The 16,383-nt window shown below is 40.2% G+C and overlaps 2 protein-coding genes across 3 annotated transcripts; one reads left to right on the forward strand and one right to left on the reverse strand.

Annotated features, from left to right (window-relative positions):
• The first annotated feature begins 697 nt into the window (after positions 1 to 697).
• Positions 698 to 11,980, forward strand: ugt5g1 (UDP glucuronosyltransferase 5 family, polypeptide G1). 2 transcript variants are annotated; one of them, XM_085152517.1, is made up of 3 exons: positions 698 to 771; positions 4,051 to 4,136; positions 6,661 to 11,980. In XM_085152517.1, exon 3 carries the CDS (start codon positions 6,664 to 6,666, stop codon positions 8,236 to 8,238), a length of 1,575 nt encoding a protein of 524 aa, XP_085008643.1. In that variant the 5' UTR covers positions 698 to 771; positions 4,051 to 4,136; positions 6,661 to 6,663; the 3' UTR covers positions 8,239 to 11,980. The 2 variants fall into 2 exon arrangements, with proteins under 2 accessions (XP_085008643.1, XP_085008652.1); XM_085152526.1 differs by lacking the exons at positions 698 to 771; positions 4,051 to 4,136 and having other exon boundaries at positions 6,741 to 6,854; positions 7,247 to 11,980.
• On the reverse strand, positions 1,978 to 4,571 carry LOC146523225 (uncharacterized). The gene is made up of 2 exons (XM_085152534.1): positions 3,579 to 4,571; positions 1,978 to 3,351 (listed from the first exon to the last, which is right to left on the reverse strand). Exon 2 carries the CDS (start codon positions 3,315 to 3,317, stop codon positions 2,043 to 2,045), a length of 1,275 nt encoding a protein of 424 aa, XP_085008660.1. The 5' UTR covers positions 3,318 to 3,351; positions 3,579 to 4,571; the 3' UTR covers positions 1,978 to 2,042.
• Positions 11,981 to 16,383: the final 4,403 nt, after the last annotated feature.

Genomic DNA, 16,383 nt, shown 5'->3' on the forward strand with positions numbered 1-16,383 from the left:
GATCCTTACTGCGCATGTGCAAAGTCGGACTGTACAAATCGGGTCTACCCGATCTGTACTGTGCATGTGCAGATTTTTTCTTCTTCTTCTGTTTCATTTAATGGCAGTTTACTCCCAAGTGTACGAAGATACAGCCACCTGCTGACCGAGCAAATGAACCGTACTTTTCGGAATTATAAATCCATGGAGGCGCACATCTAATTCACAAACGGTTGGGTACAAGATGTGGCCGTTTTTAGAATAGAATGGAATAGAATTAAACTTCATTGTCATTGCACATGTCACAGGTACAGGGCAACGAAATGCAGTTTGCATCCATCCAGAAGTGCTTTAGCCATGATATAGATATATTACAATATATATTAGCAATAATATAGATATGTAAGTATATTACAGAAATGAGTCTATTACGGTATGTAATATGTACACGGTATAAAGTATGTTATTGTGGCACACCCAAAATGCATGGCCACTTTTGTGTTAATCACTTAATTTAATTTATTTAATTTGTTTATCAGTTATTTTCTGTGGCTATTAATATTCAAAATGACTTTGGTAACATGACCAATTTAACCTGTATATTATTTTGTCACATGACCTGTACAGAAGGTACAAAAAAATAGAGCAACACCTCAGGTGGAACTATTATTTTAAGGCAGGTGCAACCCAGTTGCTTTAGGGGATGGACTTCCGCCCACTATTCAGATGCAATCTGAGAGGCAAACCGAGTGCACTGTCTTCATTGCTCCTGAACTTTACCTGTATTTGCAGGTTAGTACCTGGTAAAAAATACTACCACTGTTTGTTACATAGCAATGTTTTATCTCCATGCTAAGTTGTAAAGAAGTAAGACAGTACCTGTAACACCTTTGCCGCACGTTTGACCCGCATCAGTCTGAGACAGCGGGGTCAGGCTACGCAGGCCGCTAGCAGAAACGTCGCGGTAATGTTTTGTTATTGTGGGTCGTAGCGCCCAGAGCATTGTCTTGTAGGAAGGTCATTCATATAGATTTCTTTTCTTTTCATTATGAAGGTTGGTACTCCCGCACACTTTACTATTTTATATGACGTTTATGATACAAAGATGTTTTATTGTTAAAGTGTCATTGAGGTTTGAAAAGTATAAAGCTGTTTAATATGTGAGTGTTAATGACACGTGAAATAGAAAGAAGTTGCCCATGTTATGCAAAAGTGAGTTTCATCTTCAGTGTGCTGTAAATGATGTGTGTTTATTTTTGCTCAATTTCAGTATTCAGAACCAGATAAAAGTGTGGTTTGCTTTAAATACAGTTGTATATTGCTGTAAATTCACTGTAGATCACAGTGGCTTTCAATTGCTTAAGCAAGGGCATGTATGTACTTTTGTTTGACTTTCACTGAGCAATCACATGAAGCACATGTAAAATAGTGGAAAGTGTAGAGTGTGAATCCATTTATTTTTCTACTTGTGACTTTGGAAAATGGACAGATATGGACACTGGGACTGAAAGAGTCATGCACACATATATATTGTTAATGTTGTTCATGTTTATTGAAACTTGAATAAGAGTTGCAATCTGAGAGGCAAACCGAGTGCACTGTCTTCATTGCTCCTGAACTTTACCTGTATTTGCAGGGATTTCTTCTTTGTTATTGTGGCACCATTCCTGGGGCCCGTAACATTATGAATATGCTATAACTATAAGTATGTACAGGCTGTAGTGAGTACAAGCTATGTACAGGCTATGAACAGGATATAAATATGAAAAAAAACTATACAGAATATGAAATAAAGAACTATACAGAAATATGAGATATACAGCTATACAGAAATGGGAACTATACAAGTTGTAAATAGTTGTAGAATTAAAAAATATCGTATGATTATTTACACAGAACTATACAGTAGTGCAGTTAAGAGGCTATATAAAGTGCTAGTGGTTGTGAGTGGTGGTTCAGTCCATGTTATTATTGTGTGTTTGAGAGTACAGTTGTCCATTGTGTGTGTGTAGGTGGTTGTGGGTGTGTGTATGTCCAGTCCATGTTTTAACGTGGGTCAGATGTCAGGAGGCAGAGTTCAGGAGTTTGACAGCTGTGGGGAAGAAGCTGTTCTGGTACCTGGTGGTCTTAGTCCGGAGGCGCCTGTAGCGCCTCCCAGAGGGCAGGAGGGTGAAGAGTCTATGTGATGGGTGACTGGGGTCTTTGATGATTTTCCCAGCCCTTTTCAGACACCGCTTCCTGTAGATGTCCTTTATGGCAGGAAGTGGTGCTCCGGCGATGCGCTGGGCAGTTTTCACGACCCTCTGCAACGCCTTCCGGTCCGAGGCAGAGCAGTTCTCGTACCAGACTGTTATACAGTTGGTCAGGATGCTCTCGATGGTGCAGTGATAGAAGTTCACCAGGATGTCTGAGTACAGGTGGTTGTTCCTCAGAGTCCTCAAGAAGAAGAGGCGCTGGTGAGCCTTCTTGACCAGCTTGGAGCAGTTAGTCGTCCAGGTGAGGTCCTCGGAGATGTGGACTCCCAGGAACTTGAAGCTGCTCACACGCTCCACAGCCGTCCCCTTAATGTGGATGGGTGGATGTGGGTCAGCATTCCTCCTGTAGTCCACGATGAGCTCCTTGGTCTTCTCGGTGTTAAGCAGCAGGTTGTTTGTGTCGCACCACTCAGCCAGACGATCTACCTCCTCCCTGTAAGCGGCCTCATCGTTGTCACTGATGAGGCCAATCACCGTGGTGTCATCTGCAAACTTAATGATGGTGTTAGAACCATCAGCAGGTCTGCAGTCGTGGGTGAAGAGGGAGTAGAGGAAAGGGCTCATCACACAGCCTTGTGGTACACTGGTGTTTATTGTGATTGTAGATGAGCAGTGGTTACTGGCCAAGGACAGGTTGAATATGTCTGTGAGCACTCCTGCAAGCTCCACAGAACACGCTCTGAGAACACGCCCGGGGATGCCATCAGGGCCTGCAGCCTTGTGGACATTGATCCTGCTCAGCACCGCTCCTACATCGGTGGGGGAGAGAGTCAGAGGTTGGTGGTCTGGCGTCACGTCTGCTTTGGTTGTGGTTGTGGGGTTCCCTCGCTCAAAACGAGCATAAAAGTTGTTGAGCTCGTTGAGGAAGGAGACATCAGAGGATGCGGGGTAGGGTTTGGTGGTCCTGTAGTCTGTAATGGTCTGGAGTCCTTGCCACATGCGTCGGGGGTAGGAGTTGGAGAAGTGTTCTTCTACCTTCTTTTTGTAATGGTGTTTGGCTTTTTTGATACCCTTCTTTAAGCCTCCACGTTGTGAGTACGTTGACCATATGACCAAGATACAGCCAGAGGTTGCACATAACATTGACTTCTCCTCAGCAGTTGCCCCAAAAATTGCTCTAGATGAAAACATAAACACACCATCTGCAGTGAAAGGCAAAAGGAGCCATCCGCAAAAAAGGCAAATTCCACTTGCTACTCTGGAGGAGTTGTCACCGATAAGCTACTCCATAAACAGAACATAGTTCTGCTGCATCACACATTAGGATGTTTGTTCTAATTTTCTATGACCTCAGCACATTGAAAAAAGCCTATAAAGAGGAATATGAATTTCTTTAGAACTTACCAGAATGAAAATGTCGGGAGCACACCACCAAAAAATGATGGCAGAGAACTCGATATCAGCTCGTCCCACCGCTGCTATCCAAGCCTGACGTCTTCGTTTGGTAACATCAGATACATGAGATCCCTCACGTTGCTTCCAGGAGGGGAAACAATAAAAAGAGAGCCCATTTTCCAGCTTATTCCCTTCCCGATCATGCGATCTAAAATTGCAACCGACAACACAGCAAGTACAAGCCATAGCTGATGTTTCCGTGTGCTTTCGCTCCTGTAGCCCTTTGTTTGGCCTACTAACATGACGGCTCGACCAAAAATCGTGGCCACACCCCCTCCCGTGACATCATGCTCCAAAGCCCTTATAGGCATTGGAGCTTTGGGTAAATTGTGTGTTTCTTCTTCTTCTTCTTCTTCTGTCAGGTTTAACTGCAGCTTGCATCCAAAAATGATGTGTTTGACCTGACCTGTTTGTTTAAAAGGTACAACAACAGGAAAAGACATATTACACAGTATATCTTGGCTCGCGTAGGACTTGGATCTCAACTCAAACTTCTGGAAGAAACAGGTAAGCTTTATTATAATCGAAAACATTTCACTTAAAAATGACAGCAATAATACAGATTGAGTTTTTTTTTTTTTAGATATTCTGTCCAAACAAATAGCTAATTGAAGGGTGGATGTGTGAAGAATTCCAGCCACAGATTATAGAAGGGGCAGACAGTGATGACTGTTGGAAAAGTAAAGTCTGATGTAATAATAATAATAATGGATTGGATTTAAATAGCGCTTTTCAAGGCACCCAAAGCGCTTTACAATGCCACTATTCATTCACTCTCACATTCACACACTGGTGGAGGCAAGCTACGGTTGTAGCCACAGCTGCCCTGGGGCAGACTGACAGAAAGCTGAACAATAGGTTAGAAATTTAAAAGTATCTTATCTGAGTGAAGGGATGAAAAGACTGTCTGAAGTAAAAAAGGATTGCTTCAGACTTAGTATGATAATATAACCTGTACTGGCTCATTCTACAGGTTCAATCTGGGTCTCCTGCAGGATTGTTTATTCACTGAGGAAACCTGGACTCATCAAAAATGACAAACTACTGGTAAAGTATTAAAGTGGCAAACAGATAAAGAAACAACCTGCTGTTGCTAACAAACAGCAGACCAGATCACATTCTAATACAAAGCTAGTAGCAAAGATCATTGGACCTTGAAAGATGTTAAAGCTCAGTGCATCTTGAGCCTAAATCAAACAGGCAAAGTTTGAGTTTCATAATGTTATAAAACCAATGATGAGCAATTGGACTTGTAACACTTATCCTTTGAACATATATGTATATTCTTTGCCCTAAAAATCTTTACTGTGACAAGTGAGGCTTGTAGCTCTTTAGAAGTCTTTTTGGGGTTTTTTCTGACCTCTTGCATGTACTCTTGGAGTCATTATGGTAGCCTGGCCACTCCTGTGAAAGTTCGCCACTGTTACAGGTTTCCTCCATTTGTGAATAATGGCTCTTACTGTGGTTCACTGAGGTCCCACAGCCTTATAAATGGCTTTGTAAGCCTTTCCAGAATAATGGATTTCAATGACTTAAATTTGCAGACAATTTCTATTCAAACAAAACACTATATAGCGAAAAGTATTCACACTTTGCACGAATCATTAAATTCAGGTGTTCTGATGACTTCCATGGTCACAGGTGTATTAACCCTTTAAAACCGGTCAGAGTGGGCACGCTCCGTTTTGCGTAACTATTTTTAAATCCCGGTAGCACTGCAACCACGTGAGCTAGCGCAATACTCTTTTTTGCATATGAAACCTGAGGAGTTGTACTTACATCTTATGCCATCAGCTTGTCCTAGGTCACAGTTTCCTTCCACATATAGCTTTGCAAAAACTGCATAAAAAGCGCTTGCAGCAACAAAAACATAATATTCCAGAAACACGCTTTGCCAATCCGATCAGCTGTTCATAACACTTCCTACGTCCATCAGCACGAACTATCCATATCCGCCATGACCTGCCCGAAACCGGAAGTGACGTCATTTTCGCGGAAATGTAGTTTTTTACCATCAAGGCCTCATGAGCCTATACTGGTGTTTTTAAAAGTTATGTTTGACTTTATGACTTTCTGTGTCGTTTCTGGGATGCTTAGAACTAAAATTGCACTGCTGGAAATAGTTTATTTTGATGCATATGCTGCTTTTTTGCAAATTTGCGCTATAATATTTATTTTTGTTTTTCCTGCAGTGTATAAAAATTGGTGTATTACAAAAATAAAACTATGAAGACACTCAAAATAAATTTCCTGTGGTGGGAAACTATTTTGTGCAACTTTTTTGTATTTACAGTTTTGAGGGATAAGCCTCTTAATTTTCTCTAACAAGAAATATATGTTAAAAAACAAAAACGATTTTCAATTTTTTTGTAGTTTATTGCACTTTTTTGCAATTTATGTAATTACTATGCACTTAATGCATGCATATTATTAAAATTTAGGCTGTAATGGTTGTATTGATTTATATCAACTTGAAATGCTTCCAAAAATGGCTCTACAACATGTAAAAATATAATATAAGCTCTGGCGGACTTGGTTCTATGGTAGGTCTTAAAGGGTTAAACCAAGCACCTAGACATGCAGACTGCTTCTACAAGCATTTGTGGAAGAATCTTAGGAGCTTAGTGAATTCCTTTGGGAAACCGTGATACGAAATTTCCTTGCTACTAAATATTCCACAGTGAGTTGTTAGTGGTATTGTAACAAAGTGGAAGTGATAAGGAACAACAGCAGCTGGGAGGCTGGTGGCAGGCCATGTAAAATCACAGACTGGGATCAACGGATGCTGAGGCGCATATAGCACAGAGTTCATCAAATATTTTTATTGACTATGTGTTACTAGGTAAACTGAGTTGATAATCGGCCCGAGTTAGTTTCCGAACATTTGCTTATTGAGTATGGGATTAAAACAAAAACCAGTCTGAAACGTAAGTATTTCGGCAGTGACTCAGTAACTCTTAAACCTTCAATGTATTAGCGTTCACTGAGGTTACAAGTCTGATTCTTTGTTTCTGTCTATTATTTCTTCCAGGAAATGTCCGGTCTTTCCATCCCTCTGATTCTGACAGTGCTCTGCTTCCTGCTTCTCAGCCCCCCTCCATGTAGCAGCAGCAACATTCTGGTAGTCCCCATCGATGGTAGCCACTGGATAAACATGAAAATTATCCTTGAACAGTTACACTCCAGGGGCCACAACATCACAGTTATGCGTTCTGCAAAGAGCTGGTACATCCCTAATAACTCTTCCATTTATACTTCTATTAATATAAGCACGCTTGCGGATGAGTCAGACATTAACTACTACAACAAAATGTTACAGGATGTTATGGAATGTCGCACTTATCCTACATTTATACGCACGTTCTGCCAACAGTACTTGATCACGTCCATGTTAGATCAGGGTCACAAGATCTTAGCCAGGTCAGTTGCTACAATAATAGAAGACACAGTATTTATTCAGAAGCTACAGGATACCAAGTTTGATTTAATGTTAACTGACCCCGGTCTGACAATAGGGATGCTTCTTGCAACTTACCTCGAGCTGCCTATAGTTTTTAATGTGCGCTGGATTAATACTCTCCTCACTCACTCTCCTATCTCATATGTCCCTGTGTCAGGTAGTGAGCTCCATGATCAGATGGACTTTCTGGAAAGAATCAAAAATATGCTGCATTATCTTTATAATGTCATTGAACAGCACTTGATCATAAATCCTGCCTACTCAGACCTGCTCCAACAACACTTCCCTCCAGGTACTGATTTGCTGTCTTTACAGCGTAGAGCTGATATCTGGCTGTTCAGGGCAGATTTTGTCTTTGAGTTCCCTCGGCCCACAATGCCAAATGTAGTATATATAGGGGGCTTCCACTGCAAAAAGGCCCAACCCCTTCCTGCTGAGCTGGAAGCATTCATGCAAAGCTCCGGAGAACACGGAGTGATTGTCATGTCTCTGGGGACACTGATATCAGTCTTACCTCGGAAGGTCACAGAGGCCATCGCTGCTGCTTTTGCTGAGCTCCCGCAGAAGGTGATTTGGCGTTTTGTGGGTGAAAAACCTTCATCTCTCGGACACAACACCCTGCTGTTGGAGTGGCTACCTCAGAACGACCTCCTGGGACACCCCAAGACTCGTGCCTTTGTGTCCCATGGAGGCACCAATGGCATGTATGAAGCCATCTACCACAGTGTTCCTGTTGTGGGCCTCCCACTCCTCTTTGACCAGTTTGACAACTTACTCCGGCTGAAGGTGCGTGGTGCAGCTCGGGTTGTAGAAGCCTACTCACTGACCAAAGAAGGCTTCCTGGGTGCTCTCAAGGATGTTCTTGAGAATCCCTCTTTCCACACTAACATGCAGCATCTATCCCAGCTACACCGTGACAAGCCAGTGACTCCAATGGAGACTGCCATCTTTTGGATTGAATATGTCATCAGGAACAAAGGAGCACCTCACCTACAGTCAGCAGGATTTTATCTGCCTTGGTATTCCTACTTCTGTCTGGATGTGGCTGCTTTAACCATAGCCATAACTGGAATTTTCATCTGGGCTTTGGTCTTTGTCTGTAGGCTCCTCTGCTGCCGGAGGTCAAAGAGAAAAATGAAACCAGAGTAAATGAGCCAAACATGATGCAGTCTTTGCAAAGTTTAGTTTAGCAGAGTCAATGTCACATGATTAGTCTTTACAATAATTTCTCCCTTAATTTTTCCTCCAAAGAAGATGTAAATCATTGCAATTAGAATTGCATTTGCTAGAGATTTAGGAAAAGTTACCCCAAAAGAGATTTGTCATTCAGGGGGAATACTTTTACTTCATATAGGCATCATATAATACAACATGGGTTTTGATATGATATCAAAGGTCAGGAAATTTGTTTTCGATCCAATATTTGTTTGTTGTAATAATGCTTCCTGGTTGATTGGCAGACATGGTGCACCCCATAAGCTCAACTCTGCTGCTAAACCTACAAATGCATTAAGGGGAAATAAACAGCCTTTTTCAACACATACAATATATTGACAGGAAGCATCGTTACGACAATGAAATAATTGACTAAACACATCTTTTTTTACTTTTTGTGCTAACTTTATTACAATTAGCTACAAATGTGCTTTAACTGTGCAGGAGGAGAACTGTACCGGTGAGTTAACAGCATATCAATGCAACACACCAGGAAACGCTGTGTGGTAAAGCCCTAAAAATGGAGCATGTAATGATCACCGTAACACAGACCGTATATTTTATCTGAGCTAAATGTTTAAATCACCGTCAAATCACCGTCTATTTTATGTGGGAAATAGATTCAGAGTTTGCCGATATTCCATATCATACAGAGGTCCGTTGGTTGAGTTTTTGAGCTCAGCAAGGAAATCTTGTATGAAGGAGAATCTTCAGGGAAAAAGAAAAACCAAAATCATATAAAGTGGCATTTGAAATAGTTTTTATTCTTTGCAAAATGGCTAAACACACCAGTATGTCCAGAGTACATAATTCAATTTTATTTATACAGCGCCAAATCACAACAACAGTCGCCTCAAGGCATTTTATATTGTAAGGTAGACCCTACAATAATACATAAAGATAAAAAAAACGAACAATCATATGACCCCCTATGAGCAAGAATTTGTAATGTATTCCATTACATTACTCAATGAGAGTAATGTATTCTGAATACTTTGGATTACTTAATATATTATCATGCTTTTTACAACTAAGGAATGTCCTATTGCTGTGTGATTTATTACTATTACTGAAGGCTACTCGCCGTACCAATTGCAACTAGATTTTTAAAACTAAATATAAAATGAGTAACAGTAGGTGGACATTAGGTAAGACTGCACTTTTTGCAGCGATCTCGTATAGAAAACTATTCTGCGCGTATATAAAACAGGTACGCGGCTCTGAACTGTAGTAAAGGGCCCTCTGGCTAATATATTGGGTTCGTGTTGGGCTCGTAGCCAAAAACTAGCTTTACTTTGTTGTCTGGGTCAACTTTGTTAGCGAGAAACAGAGAGAGGCGTTGAAAGGCTGCTCCAATGGAGCTTATTGTTTTGGAAGAAAACAGGAACACAGTGTACAGTCGAGTCTTAATAGCTTACTTACAACTGGGCTCATCAGGCTCTCTTCTTGGCTGCAGTGGTTATTATTATATTTACATGCTTCCAGCTCCCGTTTCTGCTCCGTGACAAGTTGTACTTTTCCACTCACCTTTTCTCCCTCCCTCACTACAGACACATAACGGGTATGGCAGTCCATTCTCCCTGCAGCACAGACTACACTGCCCATGAGGCTACATTCTTTAGGGCTGTGCCTGTAACACTCTGCCGATTGCTTTCATATTAAAGTAAAGCTCTGAATGGTTTAGGACCAAAATACATCAGTGACCTCCTGACCCAGTATGAACCTTCCAGATCCCTCAGGTCATCTGGATCCGGTCTTTTATCAGTTCCCAGAGTCAGAACCAGACACGGAGAAGTCGCATTCAGCTTTTATGCTCCTTATATCTGGAACAAACTCCCATAAAGCCTCCGATCAGCTGAAATACTCAGTTTATTTAAATCCAGGTTGAAGACTCACCTGTTCTCAGCTGCATTTGAATAAAGCACCAAATCCGCACTTAAGCTTAAATTTCAAAACTTACATTTTAACTACTGATTTTATCTACTGTTTTGATTTTATATAGTGTTTTGTTTGTTTGTTTGTTTGTTAATTAGTTAGTTTGTTTGCTTGTTTTAATCAATTTTAAATCATGCTTTTTATTTGTTTTTGTTTCTAATGTCTCTGTAAAGCACTTTGAATCACCTTGTTGTTGAATTGTGCTATACAAATAAACTTGCCTTGCCTTGCCTTAAATCATTTTAAAAAATATTTCTTCACATCATTATGAGACACGAGATTGAGACACGGACATTTGAGCCTCTGAATGTGTGTTTTGTTTGGGTTTCCACCGGTGTGGAATTATCAAAAATAGAGAGGGCATAGCCTAACATATGAAACAGGAAAAGACCGCTGTGTAATCCATTTATTTCAACAAAGTAACTGTATTCTAAATACCACCTTTTTAAACGGTAACTGTAACGGAATACACTTACTCATATTTTGTATTTTAAATATGTAACGGCGGTACATGTATTCTGTTACACCCCAACACTGAATATATCCATTTCAATATAATTTCATTTTAGAGTGTAGTCACTTTACCTTTGCAAATATACGTCCTTTAGCATATGTAAGTAGCTTAATTTAAATTTTTGGGTGTTTTGTGACGGGAATCAGCCTCACCTTAAATTTTGAAGCAAAAAAATAAGTTTGCTTGTCTGTGGGGCCAACAGCCCATTTTTCCCATAAAACACTGTGGCAGGGTGTGGCTTGTGGCTCAGCTGCAGAGGAGGGGTGGAGCAGTGGGCTCAGGGTGGTGTCAGGGGAGCCTGAGACACACCTGAGCTCCATCCGCTGATTATGTTTTACCTATAAAGAATGTACCGGGACCTGAGTTGGTGTTTTGTGTGTGGCTGGCAGTTGAAAAGCTGCGGCCGAGGGTTGGAAGAAAGAACAACCAAATAAAAAGTTTTGAAACGTGAACTGTGTGGTCGGGTCGGTCATTTTTGTCACAAACACATGTTCAGACCAAACTAATCTGTTAATTAACTGTTTATATACATTTTTTCCAAGCTGGTCTTACAATCCTACACCTGTTTACAATATTCTTGCTAGCACTCGTGCATTCAAATGCCTTTGGAAGTTTACATATGCAAAAGATTTGCCAACCTAAATTCTGACATAGTGTAAAGAGGTTTTCTTTTAATAATTTATGCTGTAGTGAAATTCGTGCAAAAATATGGTGCGATGAATAGTAAACAGTAGCTGTCAGTACATGCCAGGCGTCTGAGTAAATGGTGTCATGGGGGTTGAAATGAGCCATATCATGACGCAAAACAATTGAAGGAAGGAAAAGTTCTGAACCAGCGAGCGCCTCGAGGAGCTTTGTTCACATGTTTTGGGTTTGAGGTCAACTTTGAAAAGGTGCAGTGAATGTAGAAAGAGTCCCACGAGAAACATAGCCATGCATGTTTTCATTTGCTGACCTTCCGTATTGAAGTAATCACCCTAACAACAAATGTGTTTATGCAAACAGCAGCCTCGGTCTTCAATTAATACCAGCAGAATGTTTTGTTGTATTGCCAATACACAGATGAGGATAGAATTATTAGCCCTCCTTATGAAAATTCATTGTTGTGTTTTACAAGTATATTTCAAGTGCTGTTAAACAGAGCAAAGAATTTTTAACACAACTTTTCCAAACATCCAAGTTTTCTTATGGATGCTTATATTATTTTACTTTGCACACAGAACCCCCCCCCCCCCCCCCCCCCCCCAAAAAAAAAAAAAAAAAAGTTCAAACATAAGTACTCCAATGCTAATAGTAAGTTGTGCATCCTTTTTGTTAGTTAACCGCCTGTAGTCAGTTGTTGCTTTTAACAAGTCTCACACTCACCTCCTGAGCATGCCTGGCTCATTGTTCTTTGTCGAGAGTCTCAAGATTGTGTTTCAAAATCTTCAGTCTTCAGTTCTGGATGCAATGAAGCAGCGCCACAACATAATACTCCCTGTACTTTGCATTGTATTCCTCTCCCTTCTTTCTCCAAACATAAACAGTGTCTCTATCCGCTCTTTAAGTGATGATGTGATAAATCCTGCTTCCGGGCCCAAATTACTCCACTTTTAATGAGGCGTTTGTGTTTTTTACATGTTTTAATGCTTTGCATCTTGTTCTATTTAATCTCAACAAGCCCCTAAAAACAGTCAGTGATCACTGTTGGCTTCTCTCGGTTTTTATTACCACTATTCATTTCAAAGCTCAGTTTTTAAAACCTTACGATATAACTACAGTCCATGGATCATCTCAGTTGTTCTCCCGACTGAAGTTCAGTCCATTTACAGCATCCCGCCATGCAATTGCATTTGTCCAGAACCTTCGGGAACCCTCACATTAACCTTTATTGAGTGGAAAAAAGTTAGCGTTCATCCTGCAGCTTCACTGTTTATATTATGCTAACATAGCTGTGTCGCTAGTGATCACATAGCACATTATTATATACCAGCTAGCCAAACTTCAGTAACCCTACAAACGTCACTGCTGTTTACTTTCCTGTCTTCATTTATGTCGGAAATGATAGCAGAGCTGTACGTCTTAATTTGTTTCGGAAATCCCTAAGTGAGAACGTGGTATATAATATTTAGATGGAAACTAGTGAGCTAACTTCCTGCTAACTTCTAACTCTGTTTGGGCCCAGGCACGGCTAACGACATTAGACTTAAAGACCGGATGGACAAACACCTCTAGTTTTGTCTCAGTGGAAGTGTGCGACAAAAGACACACTTCCTTTGGGCTGTTCTTAGTATACTTCAGTCTTGTTTGAAGGTGTTGGGTCAGGTGTTTCAAGTTTTCTTCAACCTTGCAGTCAATTCCTGTGCACATTTCTAGGGAGTGTCTTCTTTGAGACTACACTTCCCAACTTGGCTGAGTCAGTCACTCATACATTGTCAGTTGTTCTGTCTTTAAACATCTCTCACCAGTTCTTTCCAGAGTCTTTGAAATATTTCTCTTCTTGCCTCTGCCAGGCATGTTTTCCTATTTTGTGATTCTCTTACTTTCTTGAAGATATTTTTTAGTACACTACTCTTGGGAACACTTGTGATAACTTTGTATACCCATCTCCTGCTAGTAGTAGTCTACACTGATTTATTTTCCTTTGGACATGATGCTTTATAAAGTGAGAGCTTAAACCCTCCCTAAACATTTTCTATCACATGTAAATGTGAAGCTTGTACTAAAGTCACTTTCAACTTGATTTTACAAGCTTTGGGATACAAAGTTAAAACACATAATTTGCACAGCAGTGGTTTGTGCTGTGGCTCAGTAAAAAGTTCAGTTTTTCATTAGAGCTAATACTACTGACCCTGTTGAAATATGATGTTTAAAATCCATTGCTCTGTTAATAAATCTTTGACAAAAACTTTAAATGCCGTAGCAAAGCTAATAGGTTTATCCACATCAGTATATACAGTATATAGCGTGTTTATGGAAACACACAAAAAAGTGTTAGCCAACTTAATAGAAACCATGAACTAAAAAGTAGGTAAGTATACTACTGAATTAAACATGTTGAATATCCAGAGCATTTTCTCTACTTGCCCTTATATAGACTAAAGTCTGTTTTTAGAACATTCTATTGATATATCTAACTTCTTACAATGAACAAATAAAGATAAAGAATGTGATACAGCTTCTCAGATAAGGCCTGTTTTCCCATCACAGCCATGTGACCGTCTGCAGGTTGTGTTGCCTCCAGCTGCATCTCTGTCTGCAAAACCACCCATGAAAGCATTTCTGTCTCCATCTGCTGGATGTGCTGCAGCGTGCTGCGGATGCCAGATGTTGTTCGTCCCATCGCACCCTCTGCATGATTCTACGTATATTCAGACAGATGCCTTGCACCTTTTCTCCCTTGAGACATTTTGTGTCTCTACTTAGGGACACGTGACAGCTGACTATATTAAATCTGCTATCTACAGCATCTGCTCATTGTGCCAGGTGGGCAGAGATCAACAATACAGGCATGAGGACACATCCTGCTTTTAATCCTGCTCAATCCTTCCAGTATTTTAGGCCTCTGGGCTTTTATTTATGACATTGAAATATCCAAAACACATTACCGGATGTCTTTGTCTGGATATCTCATCTCAAAAATCCGTTCGGGCTAGCATTCTCAAGCTGATGCATATTTGGTTCTACTTTTATCAGCTTTCCTAATCCAGGAATATCATCCTATCTTTTCCATGGTATGAGATATGTAGTGCTGCCCTAACATGTTAGGAGGTCATTTGTGAGAAGACAAGCGTGCACGTGGAATACATGGATTAAAATGAATGAAAGTAATTGTGCCTCAAAGATAAACAGCATGCATGTGTGAGTGTGTCTGTGTGTGTAAACTTCACTGAGTTTTTACCATGTAATGGTCTGTTTCTGAAGCCTTGGGTCATTGCACTGGCATGCATTTAGAAACACATATCATCGACCTAAACATTGTTTCGAGCTCCAAGCACCCTTCATAGTATATTTTCTAATGGAAGTGGCCTCTCCCAGCAGGACAATGCCCCTTCGATAGGACAGAACCTCGATAGGAACATGACAAACAGACCATATTTCCAGGATCCTAATACTATAATCTAAATGAAACGTGGATTTAAACACTGAGACATCACCCACTGGTTTTTGTACTGCAAATTTTAAAGCCACAACTTTAGCATTTTGAGCTGTGCTATTTTCTTGGCATCAGAACTAACCATAATTCAACAGGAAAGTACTGTAGGGAGCTAGATATGAAGTGGCCTTCCTAAATCAGTTGCATTTTATTGTTGAAGTAGTAAACTGAGTCAGCCCAGCTATCGCCAGGTCATGCTAACATCAAGGTCAAGCTAGCTAGTTTTGAGATTTCCCATTGAAGACACTAATCAGGTGTTATTGTAACGTTTTTCTACATGTGGGTCACAAATAAAAGTTTTAATTTGTATTGTACATGTTGGTATTTAATATCATACTTCTGCAATAGTGTATTTGGCAGCATATTGTTAGCTTAGCACCAAAAGAATCAGACGTCACTTCAGTCATATCTCTGCGGGTGTTTGTGGGATGGTGGTGTTTGCATGTGTTTGTTGGCAGGAATCACCTGTGCATCCATAACTTAAACCCAAAATGTTCCTGCTACCATGATACTGAGGGTGCATAGGTGTTTTTAAGTCAGTTACAATACGGAGCAGCAGGTACTACGGAGAGAATTCATTCTGCTCTCATTAAGTGTGCCGATGAACGTTATGTGGAAATGCCCTGATATCAGCTCATTGTGCCAGTGGTATTCGGTGTTGACCAAATTTTATGCACGTGGTTAGAAATGGTAAGCATGCTAATCATTATCTTTCGTGATAATCGGTTATAAACTGTTGTGTGCTTTGTTGGCAGTGCTGCTTAACCTTCTACAATTAAAGCTTAAAGTCCCTCTAGTTTTTCGCAGACTTAAATTCTGAACATAATCAGACAGTTTGTTCGCAGTGAAAATAAGTTTGCTTTTCTTTTGAAGCAAACATCAACGAACTATCGCGCAAAACCTGTGAAACTGTGAAAGTGCAACGTAACTTTGCTCTAGTGTGCAAACTTTATATTACGAGAGCAACACTGAGATTGTGTTGTGATAGCAACAAACCAGAGCGTGCTGAGTAGAAATTGTCACTATTTATTTCCCTCTAACATTATTTTGCTTCTTCTTTTCATGGTGATTACTTAAGCCTTGGACACAAACTCAGCAGATATAATGATGACATGCATGTGATATGGTAATAAATTGTTTATTAGGTTAATAAAATAAACACTTTTGCAACCTAATCTGTAAGAATGTAAAACTCTGCGCCACACTGATCTAGTGTCAACTGGATAATATGACCCTACAAGGCCCTATAATGTAAACTGATCTGAAAACTAAGCTGCTAGCAAACAGGAAAAAAAGGCTTTTTGACATTTTCTGAGACCTTGCAGTTTGTTGGTCCTTGTGGTTCTTGCAGTTGTTCACAACATCTATGCTGGCCCAAATGAAATAATCCTACCTATTAAAGTAATGTGTGTGTACATCACAGTGGAGTCAGCCACAGCTAAAATAAGAAATTTTCAAAGCTATGGTAATGAAAAATAGTTAATTGCATATGTTT

This window comes from Neolamprologus multifasciatus, chromosome 3, assembly GCF_963576455.1.
Source record: "Neolamprologus multifasciatus chromosome 3, fNeoMul1.2, whole genome shotgun sequence".
Lineage (NCBI taxonomy): Eukaryota > Metazoa > Chordata > Actinopteri > Cichliformes > Cichlidae > Neolamprologus > Neolamprologus multifasciatus.